At 37.5% G+C, this 20,515-nt stretch overlaps 1 protein-coding gene across 6 annotated transcripts in view; it reads left to right on the forward strand.

Annotated features, from left to right (window-relative positions):
* Nucleotides 1–20,515, forward strand: part of PBRM1 (polybromo 1) — a 196,262-nt gene that overhangs the window by 74,764 nt on the left and 100,983 nt on the right. For 3 of the 6 annotated variants that reach the window (XM_058292596.2, XM_058292602.2, XM_071213615.1), the window contains exons 13-17: nt 7,304–7,445; nt 8,571–8,668; nt 10,871–10,915; nt 16,729–17,005; nt 18,862–18,967. In XM_058292596.2, coding sequence (XP_058148579.1) covers nt 7,304–7,445; nt 8,571–8,668; nt 10,871–10,915; nt 16,729–17,005; nt 18,862–18,967 — 668 coding nt within the window. The remainder of the gene's footprint in view (nt 1–7,303; nt 7,446–8,570; nt 8,669–10,870; nt 10,916–16,728; nt 17,006–18,861; nt 18,968–20,515) is intronic. The other 3 variants (XM_058292600.2, XM_058292603.2, XM_058292601.2) reach the window with 1 other exon arrangement.

The following is a 20,515-nucleotide window of genomic DNA, read 5'->3' on the forward strand; positions in this document are numbered from 1 at the left end:
AGCTGACACAACCAAAAGAAACACAGATTCCTGTGCTGCTGACAACAACAGAAGCAGACAAAGAAGATGCAGCAAATAGACACAGAGAACAGACAACCGGGGTGGGGGGGGAAGGCGAGATAAATAAATAATCTTTTAAAAAAGCTGCTTAGAGCAATATCCCAGAAATGGGGTGGCTTTTACAATGGGAATTATTAGGTTTAAAAGCTTACAGTCCTGAGGTCATGAAAGTATCCAAATCAAGCTGTCATCAGGAAATCCTTTTCCCCAAGCTCCAACTATAGGCATTCATGCACATGGCAGGACACAATGGCAGCATCGACTCATCTCTCCTCTTCTCCGGGCCTCTTCTAGCTAAAGTGGCTTCCTCTTAGCTTCTGGCTCCTGGGGCATATTCTTTCACCTTCTGGGTTCCTCTCTGTCCCTGCAGCCTTCTTTCTGTGTCTGTAGCTCTTTATTCTTCTATTTATAAAGAATTCCAGTAAGAGGAGTAAGACTTACTGTGGGTCATGCAATCTAATCAGAGGCCTTACCTGAATTAATTTTATCAAAAGGTCTCACCTACAATAGGTTTACACACACAGGAGTGGATTTGCTTTAAGAATAGGATTTTCTGTGGTTCTCAAAAGCTTCAAAGTGCCACGTGAGGCAAATGAAAATGAAAACACAACATACCAAAACTTCTGGAATACAGCGTAAGGCAACGTTAAAAGAGAAGTGTGTAGCTTTAAATGCTTATATTTTAAAAGAAGTCTCAAGTCACCTAACCTTATAACTTGACTATCTAGAAAAAGAAAAGCAAACTGAACCCAAAGTGAGCAGAAGGAAGGAAAAACAAAGATTAGACATAAATTAAATTGAGAATTAACTAAACAAAATCAAAAGTTGGTTCTTTGAAAAGAATAATAAAATTGACACACATTTCGCTAGACTCACAAAAAGAAAAACAGGATGTAAATAACTAAAATCAGAAATGAAATGGGGGCATTACTACCAACCACACAGAAATAAAATGGATTATAAGGGTACTGTGAACAGCTGTACACCAACAAATTAGATGACCTAGATGAAATGGGCAAATATCTAGAAACACACAAACAACCTACACTGACTAAGAAGAAATTGAAGTTCTCAAGAGACCAATAAGTAACAAAGAGAACAAATCAGTTATCAGAAATTTCCCAGTGATAAAATGATTTAATTTTTTAAAATACCTCCCAACAAAGAAAACCCCAGGACATGATGGCTTCTAGTGAATTTTACCAAGCATTCTAAGAAGAATTAACACCAGTCATGTTCAAACTCTTCCCAAAAATTGAAGAGAAGGGAACACTTACTACTTCATTCTATGACAACAAAGCCAGATATACAGGACAGAGAAAATTATAGAGCAGTATCCTTTATGAATATAGATGTAAAAATCTGTAACAAAATACCAGCAGACTAAATCCAATAACACGTTAAAAGAATTATGTGATATAATCAAGTAGGATTTATCCCAGGTTTGCAAGGGTGGTTCAACATAAAATCTATTAGTATAAAACACCACATAAATATAATGAAAGAAAGAACAAATGTGATAATCTCAACTAATAGAAGAGGTATTTGAGAAAATCTAGCACTCCTTGATAAAAGCACTTAGAAAACTACAAATTGAAAGAAACTTCTTTAACATGGAAAAAAGCGTATATGAAAAATCCACAACTAGCATCATGCTCAGTGGTAGAAGTCTGAAACCTTTTTTCCCAATCAGAAATGAGACAAGGATGCCCATTGTCACCACTGATATTCAGAATTGTACTGAAAGTTATACCAGAACAATTAGGCAAGAAAAAGAAATATAAGGTATCCAAATTGGAAAGGATGAAGTAGAACTTTCCCTATTTGCAGATAACATGATTCTGTATATAGAAAATAGTGAAAAGTCCACAGTAAAGTCACTAGAGCTAATAAATTCAACAAAGTAGCAGGGTACAAGATAAATACGCAAAAATCATTATTTCTATACACTAGTAATGAAGAGTTTGTAGAGGAAATGAAAGGAAAAAAATCCATTTACAATAGCTATGAGAAGAATCAAACATCTAGTAATAAATTTAACCTAGGATGTTAAAGACTTATACATAGAAAACTATAAAACATTGCTGAAAGACATTATATATATATATATATATATATATATATATATATATATATATATGAACTAAATAAATGGAAGGACATTCTGTATTCCATATTCATGGAATGTAAAAGTGATTTGCAAAGTGCAAGGCCATCCCAATCAAACTTTCAACAGCCTTTGCAGAAATTGAAAAGCCAATCTTCAAATTTATATGGAAGGGTATAGGCCCTTAATAGCCAAAGCCATCTTGAAAAGGATGAGTGAAGCTGGAGTACTCAGCCATCCCAATTTTAAAACTTATTACGGGAAGCAGACTTGGTGCAATGTTTAGGGTGTCAATCTACCACATGGTAGATTTAGGGTGTCAATCTACCTTCACCCATGTGCTGGTGCGTACAAGGAGTGCTGTGCCACACAGGGGTGTCCCCTGCATAGGGGAGCCCCACGCGCAAGGAGTGCGCCCCGTTAGGAGAGCCACCCAGCGTGAAAGAAGTTCAGCCTGCCCAGGAATGGCGCCGCACACACGGAGAGCTGACGCAGCAAGATGACGCAACAACAAAGACACAGGTTCTTGTGCCCCTGATAACAAAAGAAGCGGACAAAGAAGAAGATGCAGCAAATAGACACAGAGAACAGACAACTGGGGGTGTGGGAAGGGGAGAGAAATAAAAAAATAAAACTTATTACACAGCTATAGTAATCAAAACAGCGTAGTACTGGCACAATCTCAGATATATAGACCAATGGAATCAAACAGTTCAGAAGTAAACCCTCACAAAATTCATGCCCAGGGAAGCGAACATGGCTTAACTGGTAAGAGTGTCAGTCTACCATATGGAAGGTCCAGGGTTCGATCGGCAGGGCCTCCTAACCCGTGTGGTAAGCTGGCCCCCAACAGTGCTGCCACGCACGAGGAGTGCTGTGCCTTGCGGGAGCACCCCCACATTGGGATGCCCCATGTGCAAGGAGTGCTCCCCGGGAGGAAAGCTGCCCCTCATGAAAAAAGCACAGCCTGCCCAGGAGTGGTGCCACACACATGGAGAGCTGACGCAGTAAGATGATGCAATGAAAAAGAGAAGCAGTTTCCCAGTGCTGCCAGATAATGCAAGCGGATGTAGAAGGACAGATAGCAAATGGACACTTAGAGCAGACATTAGGGGGAAGGAGAGAGAAATAAATAAAAAATACAAATCTTAAAAAAAAAATTCATGTCCAATTGATTTTTGACAAGGGTACCAAGTCCAGTCAATGGAAAAAGAATAAGAAGATGTTACTGGGGAAATTGTATATCCATATGCAAAAGAGTGAAGGTCAATCCCTACATCACACTATATTAAAAAAACTAACTCAAAATGGATCAAAGACCTAAATATAAGAAACTGAACTATATAAAACTCCCAGAAGAAAACAAAGGGAAGCATCTTCAGGACCTTGTATCAGGCAAAACTTTCTTAGACTTAATACCAAAAGCATGAGCAGCACAAGTAAAAATAGATAAAGGGAACTTCATCAGAATTTAAAACTTGGGCTTCATAGGACTTCATCATAAAAGTAAAAAGACAGCTTACAGAATGGGAGAAAATATTTGAAAACCTCATATTCTATGTTCTTATGTTCTGTAAGGGCTTAATGTCCAGACATAAAAGGGAAAATATTGTATGCTCTCACTGATATCAACTAATTATAATTCATAGAGTTAGAATCTAGGATATAGGTTACCAGGGTATAGTGGAGATAGAAAATAGGGATCTGATGCTTAATCTGTGCAGAATTTCTGTTTAGGTTGATTGCAAAAGTTGAAAACTGAATGATGGTGATGGTAGCACATTACTGTGAGTTGTAATTAACAGCGCTGAATTATGTATGTGAATGTGGTTGAAAGGGGAAGTCTTGGATCTTGTATGTTACTTGAATGAAAGAAGATAAAACGTGGGATATAATAATATTATAATTATATCATTTCTTCAATTGTAACAAAAGTACCACACTAATACAAAATGTTAATAAAAGGATAACTGAGTTTGTGGTTGAGAGTTATATGGGAGCTCTGTATTTTCTGTACAATATTTCTGTAAACCTACGGTGTTTCTAATAAAAGGAAAAAATTTTATCAAAAGTAGGTAACATTAAAATACTACGTTTTTCTAACTCCAGTAATATTAGCTAGGTTTTTTTAGTTATACCCAAGTAGAATCAAGATAGTTAAAAATTTTAACTGGGTAAGGTCAGAGGAAGCTGTTATTTACATGATGCCTTCTTGGCAGTTACTTGTCCTTCCACATAGGAAGAATAAAATCCTTGTACTTGCTGTATTCCAGGAAAAAAGATTGGCTAAATAGTTTACATGATTTTGCATTGGTAATTTTGTTTTTATCGTTTGATCAATTAGATTTATGGTGCTTTTGTTTAATCCAGACTTTTGAGGTCTTGTAGGAAGTAGCATATGGAAATTGGTTTAGTTGGCACTTCGGAAATAACAGAAATTCTGGCTTCCATTCATTAGAAAAATAGCCAGAAACTAGTCTTTTGTTCTCTTTGTCTTGGAAATGATGATGGCAGTGTGGCAGATGTAGAGAGCTTCCTTTTTAAATAGTTTTTTTCTTTAATTTTTTCTCTCCCTTGGTTTTTAATTCAAATCATCTAATTCAGCTCAGAAAAAGACAAATTGTTTAGTCAGTTTAAGTCCTCTGCCTATAACCTTCTTTCAATTTGGCATTTTCTAACATAAGCTTTACTTTGTTGAAAGTCAGTAATTCAGGGAGTGGATGTGGTTCAAGCAGTTGAGCACCTGCTTCCTACATGGGAGGTCCCAGATTCAGTCCCCGCTGCCTCCTAAAAACAATGAAACAAACAACAAGCAAGCAAATGAAAAAAACCAACTCAGGGGAGCCATGAGGCTCAGTGGTTGAAGCACTAGCTTCCTACAAACAAATCCCCAGCCCCGGTACCTAAAAAAAAAAAAAAAATCAATGATTTGGCACCTTTTTTTCCCCTTTGTAAATTTACTGTAGCATATAGAGGAATGTGAAAGTAAAGTGACTGAGGCCTAGCTGGTAGCATACTGTAGGATGTTTAACTTGATGTGATGGTGGAAATGTCCTATATCTATGTTTCCCAGTACAGTAGTCATTAACTTCATATGGCTGTTGAGCACTTGAAATGTGGCTAGTATGATGGAAGAACTCATTTTAAATTTTATTGAGTTTTAATAGTTACATATGCCTCATGGCTACTGTATGGGACAGTGGAGGCCTAGGATTTGTTATCAGAAGAAAGATAGATAGTTGAGTCTCACAACAAAAATGGAAGAGTAGGTAGGAACTAAATAGTATGGGTCTAATTGCTACCCTTCTACCTAGCTAGGGCATGTCATCTCCTTGTTTTAGTTCCCATTCTGCCCTCCCCTCCCCTTACTACGCTTGATTAACATTAACCTATAATTATCTGCAAATTTATCAGGAGTACAGCTTGTCATTTGCAAGTTTGGACTTTGTCTCTTTGTGGGTATTGAGAACACCCTTTGAGTTAGTAGGAATAGATATGAGCCTGAAATTAAACTCTGGATGCTATGTAAGCTGGTACTGAGTGCTAGGTTTGTGCTTTGTCACTATTTTGTTTCAGTTTCAAGATGTTCTCTAACTTTGATATCTGTTTATCTGGAATTTACAAAAGGTTATGGTAAATTTTGCTTTACATGCAGAATGGATGATGCCATTCTGGAAGAAAAGTTTGGAATTTCTGTATTTATCCTGTGAAGTTGTTTAGACATTCATATTGCCACTCATCACTTAAGACTATTTTTCTAACTTTGATGGTTTGCATGCAAGTGCTTCATCAGAAAAATTTGAAAGCCTCTGTAATTCCATATGGAGTAAGGGGAAACAGTAAGTCTTCACTTTATACAAAGTACATTGGGCTTTTATGAAAGTTGGTATTCGTAATAGTGATAACATCTGAGAGAGATAATCTGAATTGTTAAGACTTAAGTAAAGTAAGTTAAAAGCTCCTTTTTTTTTCTTTTTTTTATTGTCTTTTTGAAAAAGAAGATAGATCACACAAAACGTTAGGTTGAAAACATAAGAGGTTCCCATATACCCCACTCACCCCCCACCCCACCCCCGCTCCTCCTACATCCACATCCCCTTTCATCAGTAAGGCACATTCATTGCATTTGGTGAAAAAAGCTCAGTTTTAAGTCATCATAATTAGTTACAGTTGTTTATGTTGGAGGAAAAATAGTGAATATTCTCTGTCATACCTGTCTCTTATTTGCCATGTTGAGAAAACTTTATTGTCTGCATGTAGCACCCTTGTAGTTAAATATATATTCTGAATGCTTTGTCATAGTTTTGTCAATACTTTCCCTTTTCTTTAATTCTTGTGAACCATGGTCTCTTACTTTCAGAAATGGATAGACCACCTTGATTCTTCATTAGATAGCTTAAATCTCCCTCATTTTCTCTCTTTCTAGGGTACACATGTTGGCTACAAACAGGGACTACTAGGGCTTTTTCTGATATAAAGCGTCATTTGCAGTTTTCTAATCAATCTCTAGTAAAGGTACCATCTAATGCTTGCCATGATTTTTGCATTGGATTTATAGTGTATTAGTCAGCCAAAGGGGTGCTGATGCAAAATACCAGAAATGGGTTAGTTTCTATAAAGGGTATTTATTTGGGGTAGGAGCTTACAGATACCAGGCCATAAAGCATAAGTTACTTCCCTCACCAAAGTATATTTCCACATGTTGGAGCATATTGGCTGCTGATGTCTGTGAGGATTCAGGCTTCCTGGATTCCTCTCTTCCTGGGTCTTGCTTCTCTCTGGGTTCAGGGTTCCTTTCTTCCTGGGGCTTTCTTCTCTTTCTTCTGTGTGCTTACTTCCCGGGGCTCCAGCTCAAGGCTCCAGCATCAAACTCCAACATCAAAATCTCCAACTCTGTCCTTTGCCATGCCTTTTATCTGTGAGTCCCCACCCACCAAGATGCAGGGTGTCAATGCCCTACTGATATGGCCCAATCAAAGCCCTAATCATAACTTAATCATGCCCAGCTACAGACTAATTTACAAACATAATCCTGTATCTATTTTTGGAATTCTTAGCTGTATCAAACTGCTACATGTAGGAAGGCTGTTTCATAATGGTTGAGGACAATTCTAGCCATGTGTTTGTCTTTCATAGAACGAAGCTAAAGAACCAAGAATATGAAACTTTAGATCATTTGGAGTGTGATCTGAATTTAATGTTTGAGAATGCCAAACGCTATAATGTTCCCAATTCAGCCATCTACAAGAGAGTTCTGAAATTGCAGCAAGTCATGCAGGTATGATTTCTTGGTTTTGCTAAGTTTGTTGTGTGTATATTTGAAATAATTTCACATTTTGAGTGTGTTTTAAGATGTGTGATTTCCCCCAGCAATATCATGTCATTTATTTCACACACAAGTATTGTTATTGATAAATATTTTTTTAAGTTGTCAGAGCCATGTATAATAGATGTAATAGTTTAGGCAGGATTGGCTTTGTATGTTTAGGAAGCAGAAACTTTTCCCTAAGAGGTGATTTTAGGCTACTCAGGAAGTTTCCCTTCAATCATAGATTATTCCATCATTTAGACTTTATTCCTTTGGTTCTAGACTTTGTCTCTGTTAAGGTGGGAAGGACATTTTTTTTTAAAGATTAGTCGTATAGTATCCACGAGGTTATCCTGTCCTTTCTGAGCACACATCTTGCAGGACATCTGCAATCACAGGTCATCGAGAGGGGGGCAGGAAGGCCCAGGTATGAAATACAAGCTGGGTCTACCTGACAATTTTGTGGTAGAAATTTGCTTCAATTTCAGATCACCCATAGAAATCTTTATTTTCTTTGGTCACTGATGTGATTCTTAGATGGTACTGTGTACCTCAGGTATTTCCTTTTCAATACTCCGTATGTATTCTCTAAGCCTGCTGTGGGTAGACTTTAAGCTTTGTTTGGCAGGTGGTTTTTAAAAATATATGTACTGAAATAAAAAGTAGAAAAAAATGTATGTGCTGAAATGTACATCTTCTTTCACCTCTTACTTTGTATTTTTTTCTTATTAGCCACACTGCCCTTTGGAAGTCAAGGGTACCAAAGGCCCTCTACGAGTTGGCTTTACTTAAATATAGCCGCCAGAACATAATGCCCCTGCAACTTGGTCAGTTCCTTTAGCAAGTCCCTGCACTTTGTAGTCTTAATTGCTCTTTAGCTAGCATTATTTCTCAACTCTGTAAGTCCATTTTTTAACCAACTTTTCTGTCTTGCAGACTTTCATTAAATCGGGTTATTGAAAATGTTTAATTTCATTCATCCTACGTGTGATTGTATCTTTCTTAGTGAGGGTGATATATGTAGTTCTTAACATTCATATATTCTAGGAGTGCTCAGTAGAGTGAGCCTGACTCCCAGGGTCTGCTCTGTTCTAGGCAAAGAAGAAGGAGATTGCAAGGAGAGATGACATTGAGGACGGAGACAGCATGATCTCTTCAGCCACCTCTGATACTAGTAGTGCCAAAAGAAAAAGGTACATAGTCACCACTGGAGATATCACTCGGTTCCTGTTTAGTTTGTTTTAGATAAGTGAAGAGAAATATTTTTTTTAAAAAGCTCTTAAGTATGAACTCTGTTAAAAGTTTCAAATATTTGATTAATTCAAAAGGAAAACATATTATTTATAAATTGGATTATTGGCCCTTTTTTTTCTTTTTTAAAAAATGTAAGTACCATATTGCTTTTAGAAGACCTAGATAAAAATGACCACTATGAATGTAGCTTGGCAAAACATGCTGTCCACATTTATTTTTTTACATGTGGCATTTTAAGAGTGCCACTTAAATCTAAATGCTGTCAATGTTTTATTTTTTCAAATGTGGCATTTTAAGAGTGCCCCTTAAATCTAATTTAGGTTATTTCTACATGGTGAATTGCAGAGCTCAAATATGAATTAGGAAAGGTAAGAAGGAATTCAGTACTACCACTGTAGTGAAATTAAGTCATTGAGCTTACCCCTTTGTTTTTCCTTGTAATCTGATTCCTGTATGTTATTTTAACGATGTCAGATTGTAAAATACCAAATCATAATTTCCTATAGCTCATAAAATATTAAGCTAGATGTTTGGTTTTCTTTTCTTCGAACATTTCTCTCAACTTCACTAATCCTTCCTTCCTTTCTTTCATGGATTTTATGGAAGGAGGACTTAAACTGTGAGACTTTGAAGCTGGACTCCTATAAGGAATCATGCAGGACTCTATTTTGTCTGTATATCCCACATGGAGTTTCTCTGGCCTATCATTGTGAAACACTGTGTTCTCCCTCAAGCTTAACTGTCTTACCATCTTTGCAACAGCAGTCAATCCAGGAAAGAAACCTTAAACAAGAAAGAAGCTGATCCCTAATAACAGGGCTTGACAGATTCACAGTTGCAATGAAGAAGTTGTTAGTAATGACACAGTTCTGTACATGCATTATATAGACATACTAAGATCTGAGAATTTAAAAATGTGGTTTAGAAAAGAGAAGCTATCCTGTCTTTCCCTCTTATAAATAGCATTTGGGAAATTTTTTTACCTTTTAAAATTACTGCTATTCTATGCCATGGTAACTAAATCAGTTGGTGTACCCTGAGATGTGAGTCACCTCCATTACTGGCCTATGAATTTCATCCTTCCCAAGTTCTTAATTCCTTGTTATACCAGGGACAACGGAGGAAAATTGTGAAACCAGATCAGAGACATCAAATCAAGAACATCTTGAGTGTAATTATATAACTACTACAGCATCACCTGTGTTTTCCAGATCAGTCACCAATCAAAGATAAAAACTTCTCAGGCAAAAGAAGGTAATGGAGGAAAGGTGATGGTACAGTTAGTGCCAGCACTGAATGAAAAGAAAGATCTTAAACTAGTTGAGTGATTTAAAAAAAAAAAAGAGTTACAAGGAAGCATTAACCCAGGCCATATCCCTAGAATTGCATATCTCTGTGGCTTCTAGATGGTGGGACATCCCAAGTACATTAAATGAAAGTTGTCCTAAACACACCCATAAAAAGGAAACTAAGCATTATGTTCTTGAAAAATAAATTCTCATTTCAGACAAAAAATCTTTTATGAACAGGTTTCCTGAAAAATATTTTGTATAATAAAGTGAAAAACACAAATATAGGAAGAGCAAATATAAATCATCACTAAAACAATAAAAGAACGAATCTGGGTTGGAAATGCAGTAATAAGTGGATGTTAGAAAGTTGAGAGAAACAAGTCCTATCCTTTAGATATGACAGGAAAAATAACACGATGAGCCTTTTAGAAGGTTGTTATGTTAAGAGGTTCTTCTCCAGAATGCAGGTAGGCACAACAGCCTAATTAAGTTAAGCGTGGCCAGAGAACTTAGGGCCAAGTTTTCCAAGTACCGCTGAATCTGACTCCTAAGTATCGTGTATGATTGTCTTTACCTAATTTTAAAAAAATACCAAAGAATCTGAGAAAAATTGATATGAGTATGGTTTGCTTTATTCTATTAGTGCATTCTTTTCCCTCATTCCCCAGCCCTCTACCCAAAAATCTGCCCACTGTCTTCCATGTTAAATGTTCCAAGTATTCTTAATATCATTGATCCTTTGGACTGAATAATTTTCTTTTTTCTTAACCGTAATTGGTTTATACATGACCCTCCAATGTTGCTTATTTTATTTCTCTTCACATGTAATGTTTGTTTCTGCTTTCCCAGGAACACTCATGACAGTGAGATGTTGGGTCTCAGGAGGCTATCCAGGTGTGCAGTCCTTTTTTATGCGTAAACATCCTTTTAAAAGTGTAACTCTTCTGTGGCATGGTCAGTACTGATTAGGTGAAAGTGAAGCCTTAAGCATGTGAAATAAAAGGATTTTTGGGGGGTGTCAGTTTATCGTATGAAAAAGATAGCAGTACTTAGAAGTTTGGTTAGTAAAATAAATTCAGAATAGGTAGCTTGGATATGGTCAATGGTAGCCATAATCTTTTTCTGGGAGCAGAAAGCCCCCTCATCAATCATTGTCACTTGTGCTTCTGAAGCTAAAAGTAGAGGTTGATGATTTGGTGGCATTGCTGGTGTCCAGTGACTGGTCGATTCCTGTTCAGGGATGTCTTTTACAGATTGGGAATGGTGGAGGGATCAGAACAGACACTGACAGTCCAGTGATATCAATGCATGTGGATATCTGTGCAATGAATTAGTGCTTCTAGAGCATGAGTGCATTTCCTCAGGCTCTGATCTTGTCCATATATTGTTTCTTTAAAAGCATCATTCTTTTGCATGATACTTACGATTTTAAAAGCAGCCAATGAGTTTTCCCATGTTAAGCCTTAGTAATAATCATGTGGTATTCATGTTTTCACATTTGCCATCTGGCATTCATGGAGTGTGAATTCCCTGTACAACACTAGTCTCTGCCCTTATATGACATAAAGGAGGAAATTCAGTCGTCATCTCCACCTGCCACAAATTCTGGGCCAGGCAAAGAGGCAATTTGAAAACAAATGAAATTTTGTGGGAGCAATATAGTAAAATAATATTGTACACAGCTATGTAGTTTCATGGAAATACTGCATGATTGCCCAAAGAACTTTAGGAAAGATTATTTCCCCTCCATGCTTTTCCTTGAAAAGTAGAAGTATTAAAAAGTTTTCTACCAATTTGCTATATATGTAGTCAATTGTAGAAAATTATATTATTGTCATCTTCCTAAATTTTCCTTAAGAAAAATTTTCTTCCTCAGTTGATAAATTTAAAGGAGACAATGTAACTCGTTATTTCTTCTATATCATTCATACTGTATGTCTCTGACTCTGAGTGGTAGAAGAAACAGAAATGGAGCACATCACAGAATAGTGTTTTAACCCTGAGCTCTAGAGCCTAACTGCCCAAGTTTATATCCCAGATGTTCCTCTTATTAGCTCTGTGATCTATCTGAGCAGCCTCATCTCAATGTCTTCATCTGAAAAAGGGGTTGATGGTAATACCTACATAGAATTGTTGTGAGGACCCAATTGGCTAATATGTATAATGCACTTAGAACAGGCCCTGGTTGTAATAAGTACTCAGTAAATATAGTTCTGATTATTTTCTGGAAGGAGTGCCTTTTAACATCATTGAGGACTCAGTTGATTTCATTGTATTTTTAGTCAGATGTTAGTAGTCTGGGAAGACTTACTGGAAAAGATAAATTGAAAAGTTTAATTCTTTAAAGATTTGGAGATAAAATATAGCAGACCCTGTAGAAGAAAGAACCCTTGGGGTTTACTTAGCTTAACAGCAAGACCTTCAGAAGTTTTACGAGCAGAGAGAGCTAAATGCTGGGGGTCCTTAAAGCCTTTGAACAGGGTTGAATTTGGTTAGAGAGGTCATTGGTAGGCACTGATTTATGGGAAATGGAGGGACATAATAAAAGCAGTGTGATTATCATTCGATTCAAGTGTTAGTTCTACTGCGTCAGATATTCACTCAATCTCTCTAAGCTCAGTTTGCACCTGCAAAGTTGGAATAGTAATTGTATCTGGTTCTCAGAGATTGAGAAGTAAATGAGAGCGCATGTACAGTGTTTGCACAGTGCCTGGCACATGGTAGAGGAGTTAGCTATTATTACTATAAACAGGAATTATGTGTCTATATATGCAAATATGAGTACATATAATAAGTGATAGCTTCAGAGAAAAAATAATGATAAAGACATTTGATAAAATGGTCAGCCACAAAGTATGAGAGTCAGCGCTAATGCTGTCATGTTAAAAATAGAAAAGAGGTTTGAGATAGTGGACTAGACACTTCAGGGCTTCATTCCATGCAGAAACATCTTTCTTAAAACTACAGAAAACAGTTAAAGGACAACAGTAATGTGGTGAGCACCAAATGAAGAAAAAAAGACTACTTAAAAGCTATAGGATCTCAAGGTGCTTGGGCCTGCTAGCTCCTCACCCCTCAGTGTGGCTCTCGCCCATGCATCTCATGTGCAAATCCTTGTTGCCAGTTCCAGAGAGAACAGAGTAACCCTCATGCACATATTGGAAGCATGTATGTCTGGCACAATCTCTCTGGTGGTGGCCTGAACGACTCGCCCTCTCAGAACATACCCGGCTTTTAAAGGCAGCTCTGGTAACTCCTCTGTAGAATACTGTGGAAGAGCAGTCAGATTGTGCTGTCTGGAGCAAGAGATGAGGACAAACAGTGCAGTGCCCAGACAGTGAAGAAACTATTTCCTAGGGAAGTGGGGATGCTCATTATCATGTAAACAAGGGACTTCCTAGGGTCATACCCACATGCCCTAGACAAGACACATGCGCAGAAAGGACCAGAGAGGTCCCTGAATTTTAGCCTGGAGCTATATCCTCTTAACTCATTGTATGCATAAACCCTGACCGAGAGGCTTGTGCAGGTCAGTCTACGAAGTGTAGACTGGGAAAGGTGTTTTCTTCCTGCCTGCCTTCCCTGCCTTTCCTCCCTCCCCTCTCTCTATCCCTCCCTTCTTCCTTCTTTCCAGCAATCAAGGAAAACTCTGTCATAACACGTAACACTAGCTGGATACAAGCTTAAGGAACAGATGCCTCAGAATCTAAATTCCAGCAATAACACTTTAAAGTATCAAAATGTCCAGGTTTCCACAAAAGATCACAAAACATACAAAGAAACAGGAAGTGTTGGCCCAAGCAAAGGAAAAGATTAAGGCATTAGAAACCATCAGTGAGAAGGATAAGACCTGGGACTTAACCAGACAAAGGCTTTTAAAAATGGTCCTCAGTATGCTTAAAGAACTAGAGAGAAAACATGGACAAAGAACTAAAGGAAATCAGGAAAGCAATAGATGAAAAATAAAAGGAATATCAATAGAGAGATGGAAATTATGACAAGGAAGTAAAGAGACCTGAAGACCTCAGTAATAGAAATTTAAAATTCATCAGATGAGAGAAGAAAGAATCAGTGAACTTGAAAAATAGACAATTGAAATCATTCAGTCTGAGGAGCAGAAAGAAGAAAGAATGAAGAAAAGTGAACAGCCTGAGGAACCTAGGGACACCTGCTCCTTTCTGCACATATGACTCTAGGAATTTCCCCATTTACAGGGTTCCAAGAGGAAAATAGTTTCCATACATGTATGTCCTACATCCTGCCATACCTTGCCCCAGATAGTATGACTTGACAATGCTCTTATAGTGTCCTGTAGGAGAGCTTGGTGAACTGCCTTCTAGACACAGGACGTTCTCACAGAGTAAGTCCCTCAGGTCACCACCAGACATAATGGGCCAGACATACATGCTTCTGTTGCATGCACAAGGCTAACTCACTGCTCCCTCAGGAACTGGGACCAGGGATCTGCACAGGGAGAGTGCCCCGGCTCCATAGCGCCAGTGAGGGGTAGGGGATGGCCAGCTGGGGCACCACAGGACCCTATCACTTTTAAGTAGCCTTTTTCTTGATTCAGTGTGCTGTTCATCTTAAAAACATAAATATGTTCCAGTTGATGATAGAATTTCATTTTCTTTTGATGTCAGGTAAGATCTTTATTCAAGCATTGCATTTCATGAGAGCAAAAGTGCAACAAACCTAGTGATTCCCTATTACCAATAATACTTCCTTCTAAAACAAAAACACCAACTTAAAGAGAGGTGTTACATCTCTTAGGATAACCTTTCCTGTTACTGCAGTCCTTTAACTGTTTTCTGGAGCTTTGAGAAAGATGTTTTTGCCAGATTTACTGGTTGTTCAAAGCTTTTGGGTGGGGGGAAGGGGAGAACCCTGAGGTATCTTACTCTGCCATCTTGGTCCTGATTTAATCAGTTTTAATGTGTAGATTTCTGTGATATCAAATCCAAGTTCTGAAATTTCCCTTTAGAGGATTCCTAAAGGTGAAAGTCATTGTTGTTATAATGTCTGCCCACATGTGGAGCTCTGTGGTATGGGAGCTCTATCTGAAGTTCCCTTTCCATGATCCACTTGCTGAAGACCTAGGTGAGAAAGCTCCTCTCTCACGTCATCACCCTAAGGTGCCTCTTTAGAGAAATAGCTCCGCTAGATGAAACTTCTCCTAGATTGCCATTACCTAACCCACACCTACTTGACATGGAGAGATACAAAAGTAGTAAGGGGAGAAAATGGCAGGAACGATCTCAGGGCCACAAAGGGAGATAAGCATTCAGGATAAAGTCAGGTGATGAGGCTGACTTGAGCCCTAGGAGATGGAGAGTCTTTACTTTTTCTCTCCTAATTGGACTAGTTTCACTTTGTCCTGAGCTTCGTGATACTGGTAAGATGAGCATTTCTGAGATATTTTAAAATCTTGATTTAAAGATAGATTTTTTTTTGAGTTTTTTTGTTTTTGTTTTTGTTTTAATATATTTTAAGCCCTGAGAGGAATATCTAGCCTGCAGCTTCTTCATGACCCAGCAGTAAAGTATGGTCAGAAGACTGGAATGGGAGACTCTTAACAGCCACATAGTTTGCTTCAGGAACGAACTACTTCCATTTATAGGACAGGGGACAAATAATCTCAGGAAATGTTTATTGAATAAAAATTAAGTCATAGTGATTTCTCTTTATTACCTCTCTGACTGCTGGTCCAAGTCTGGCTAGGATTTCTTTACCAGTGTCGTGAAGAAATAAGAACAGTGGACCAGAAATCAAATCAGAAGACATCTCTTCTCACAATTCCCTGGACTAGTCATTCAGCCTCTCAGAGCCAGTTTCCTCAACTATTGGGAGACTAGACCATAGCTCTCTTTCATCCCTTTTTAGCTCTGGTTCTAATCTTTGGGTCTGCTGTTCTTTGTCCATATCACTCACATCTGTTTCTCAGCATTCGTATCGCTGGGACAATTTAGAGGGCAGTGCAAGAATGAAAATTTACTCTAGAGAGCTCAGGCAAACCATACACACCATTTACTCTTTAAGCTTGGTTGAGATTGTGGAGTAATGCTGAAGGAAGGATGGAACAGGGACTGACCCTGACAGAATAAAAGCCAGAGAGACTTGTACTCGCTCTAGAGATACTGGCCTGGCATAGTCTCCCTTTGTTTTCTGATGAACAGAATGTGCAAGTGTTCGAGAGAGATTATTTTAAGAGATTGAACACTTCTCCTTATGTTGATGGTTTTTGCGTGTTTTTTGTTTTTATGTTTTATTTTTTATATTTTGTTTTTTTGTAGGTTTTTTGGCTTGGAAGTGAGGATTGTTAGAAATAACAGGGAATCACTAGATTTGTTGCACTTATTCTGTATTCATCTTAAAATATGTTCCAACTGGATAATAGAGTTTCATTTTCTCTGGATGTCAGACAAGATCTTTTTTCAAGCATTGCATTTCATGAAATGTTACAAATAAGTTTGATGTTCATTGGCTGTCCTGCCAGGGTCACCGTTTTAACTATTTTGGAAATTTTTGTGATATATGCTTATAGCATGTTTATTGTCTGTGTGGCAGATGTAATCAGTAAATTCTAATGATTATTAAACACCTGGCCCTCAAAGATTAATTGGTTTCATTTCATGTTCATCTTTGTATAAAGAAAACTGAATCCATTCTCATTTTTCCAAAACTCTCTCTGCCTCCTCCCTCAACAGTAAAAAGAACATAAGAAAGCAGCGAATGAAAATCTTATTCAATGTTGTTCTTGAAGCTCGAGAGCCAGGTTCAGGCAGAAGACTTTGTGATCTGTTTATGGTTAAACCATCCAAAAAGGACTATCCTGATTATTATAAAATTATCTTGGAGCCAATGGACTTGAAAATAATTGAACATAACATCCGCAATGACAAATATGCAGGGGAGGAAGGAATGATAGAAGATATGAAGTTGATGTTCCGGAATGCAAGGCACTATAACGAAGAGGGTTCACAGGTAAGGATGTGTGGGTCCTGGAGTAGGCACATTTTCTTTTGGGTGCTGGTAATTTAATACCATTTAATACCATGATGAAAGACCAGGTCCAGATGCCTCATGTAGTTTATTCTTCTCAATGACTAAGTTAATACTTTGTCATTTCTGAACTGTTTAGAATGATAGGCAGTGCTTTGTAGAGGTTAAAAACTCATATTCTGTACTCTGACATTTTAGATTTGAATCTACTCTGCCAGTGTCTGTGCAAATAACACATCCTTTCTGAGCCTTAGTTTCCTCACCTGTAAATTTGGGATAATAGTGTTTGCATGAGGGTTGTTATAGGATTTAAATGAGATAATCTATACAAGAGCTTTAGGCACAGTGTACCCAAATGAGAGCCAACAGGATTAAAATCTTTCATCATCATACTTATTACTATCCTCAGTAGCCATACTTTTTCACATCTAGTTCAGAAAATTGTGGTATTATTTAAGATTTGACATGATATTCCCGTAAACATACCTCTAAATAATTGATTTTGGTATGAAGCATTTTGATTTTCAGTTCTTCATCAGTATAGCTGAGATGCATTCTTCCTTTTTTGATGTTTTTTCTGTGTTATATCCTGTATCCACTTTAAATCTTTCAGAAATAATATAACATTTTCAAATCACTTATTCCCTTATTTCTGCTATTACACTTGACTATAAAATAAAGTAGGTGCATTGGAGCAGGTGTAGCTCAGTGATTGAATGTCTGATTTGCATGTACGAGGTCCCAGGTTCAATCCCAGTTACCTCCTAAAGATGGATGGATGGATGGATGGATAGATAGATAGATAAAGGTAGATAGGAAGGCAAGGGGGAGAAGGGGAGAGAGAGAGTGCTGAGGATCTACTCATGGATCAAAGAAATGGTTCTCTCTGTCATAGGGATTTATACTCTCCTCAGTATCATTGGTTAATGTGCTGCTTATCTATCACTGCTTGAGGAAAAAAGTCACCCCTAGGAGATATGGCCAGGGAGCAGAGGTGGCTCAAGTGATTGGGTGCCTCCCTCCCATATGGGCAGTCCTGGATTTGGTTCCCAGTGCCTCCTGAAAAAAGAAGACAAGCAGAGAGAAGTCAGCAAGTGCAAACAATGGGGGGCGAGGACAGTGGGGGAGAGGAAATAAATAAATAAATCTTTTAAAGAGAGAGATATGGCCAGAGAAGAGAGATCACTTCTTCCCTCAGCCCCTCTTCACTAGTGGTAGAGAGGACTCTCCTGCAGAGGTACAGGGAGGCAACTGGGGAGGTTGAAGCCAAGAACATAAATAACCTTGTTCTTGGCTACATATTACTATTACCACCCTTGCCTCAGTCTTCAGAGAGAAATCACTAAGCAGCAATTGTTGCCTTTTCTCCAAATCAAATTCCAGACTGTAAACCCACTCTCTGAGCACAGACTTTGGATTTAGCAATATTTGAGATACTACTCTTCAACTATCAGAAATAGTTCATCTCTGATTTCCATTGGGCTACCTCTATTACCTTGAGGGTCTAGAGGAAAAGGTAGGTTTTTGAAGAAAACATTTGTGAATGTGTTTCAGAACTTCTGGTTAAACTTGCAGCGATTCAGCTGCAGTGGTTCTCAAACTTCAGCTTGCGTGTCTGCACATTAGAGTCACTTGGGAAGCTTCAGAAACAAATTGAAGAGGCAGGTGCCCCCACCCACCCCACAGAGATTGTGCTTTTAGCTCTATAGTGAGCCTAAGCATTTTTTTTGAGTTCCAAACTGTCCTAAACTGTTTCTGAAATTCTTTATAGAGATGAATTCTATTTCAATTAGAAGTTCTTTTAGAAAATAATTTTTAAATATATTTATGTGTTATAGGTATACAATGATGCACACATCCTGGAGAAATTGCTCAAGGACAAAAGGAAAGAGCTGGGCCCGCTGCCCGATGATGATGACATGGCTTCTCCCAAACTCAAGCTGAGTAAGGCACCCTCACACTTTGTTATTCAGTTTAGTCTGACAAGGATGGATTACTGCTTTACTGAAATAATATTAAAATAATTGATAAACGTATTTGGTTTTTTTGTTTTGTTTTGTTTTGTTGCCTTTTTTTTGTATTTAATTACGTAATTCATTTGTCTCATGCAAAACATTCTGGCCATAGTAGGAACTGAAAACTGCAAGCAACTTGGAAGCAGAACTTTCTGAATAAATTTACCCTTTCCAGAATATCATGATTTTTACTCTCAAACTTGTTCTTTTTTTGTTTAATGCTTCTTTTTTTTCCCCCACCCCCCACCCCCATCATTTTTGTAAATTGTATTTTTTTAACGATATATACATCACAAAAAAGGTTACATTATAAGAAACATAAGAGGTTCCTGTATACTCTCCATCCCCCCACCCCACTCCTGTCACATCAACAACCTCCTCCATCATTGTGGTACACTCATCACATTTGGCAAACACATTTTGGAGCACTACTGCACCACGTGGATAATAGTTTACCCTGTAATTCACACTCTCCCCCAGTACATTCAGTGAGTTGTGGCAGGATATATAATGTCCAGCATCTGACCCTGCAATATCATGATAAATATATTTGAACTCACTAGCCTCCAACGTGGAGTTTCTTTCCTCCTCTTAAGCACTCTTATGTTGCGTTTTAGATAAAACTGTTAAGAAGGGGTATGGCGTGTAGACTATGATTATCAGAGGTTCTGCTTACTTCCTTGAATGCTATGGACATTTTGTAAGTGTTAAGTAGTAAGAATGTATGATGCCTGCAGAGAACAGTGGCAGACTTTGTATATTTTGTGTGCATCTATGTGATTATTATCTACACAAAAATGAATCCTAGCATTCTTACTAGATTGACGATTTGAACAGTAAAAATGTCTGCCACTGTACTGTAGGTTAACTCAGCTGACCTTCAAATGTGGTCTGTGACTGGTTGTTTTATTTAAAGCTTTAAGGAAAGAGAAGACTTTAAAATACCATTGGGCTAAACAAGAAATTTCTGTCTTATTTGAAGTATTTAAATAAATTCCAAACAAGTGACAATGATGTCAGATATTCTTTAGAGCCATATTTGCTAAAAATAAACAAATTTTTTAAAAGGGTGGGGAATGAAACCATACTTCTTAATATGAAATGCCATAAATTGAATTTCACAGTAGCTTTGATTATAATTCACTGCTAAATGATAGTTCCTTCTTAAAGCTCCTACCTTTTCATGGAATTTTAAAAGCATACTAGGTGAAATAGTTGTTAATTTTAAGAAGATCAAATGGAATAAATGCAAACCTTTTATTCTACTTTTTAAGGACAATAGTGACTTTTTAAACTAGAATAAATTATGTAAGTTGGTTTAGGAGATAAATAAATAATTATTTAAATAAATACATTTAAAAGTCCAGAGAAAGGCTATTCCTATGTGGAATATTAATTTCCTTCTTATTCCTCTATTTTTAGTATGAAAATTTTTAAACGTGAATATAAAGAATAGTTAGTTAACCTTTAATATAGC

Source organism: Dasypus novemcinctus, unplaced genomic scaffold, assembly GCF_030445035.2.
Source record: "Dasypus novemcinctus isolate mDasNov1 unplaced genomic scaffold, mDasNov1.1.hap2 scaffold_157, whole genome shotgun sequence".
Taxonomy (NCBI): Eukaryota; Metazoa; Chordata; class Mammalia; order Cingulata; family Dasypodidae; genus Dasypus; species Dasypus novemcinctus.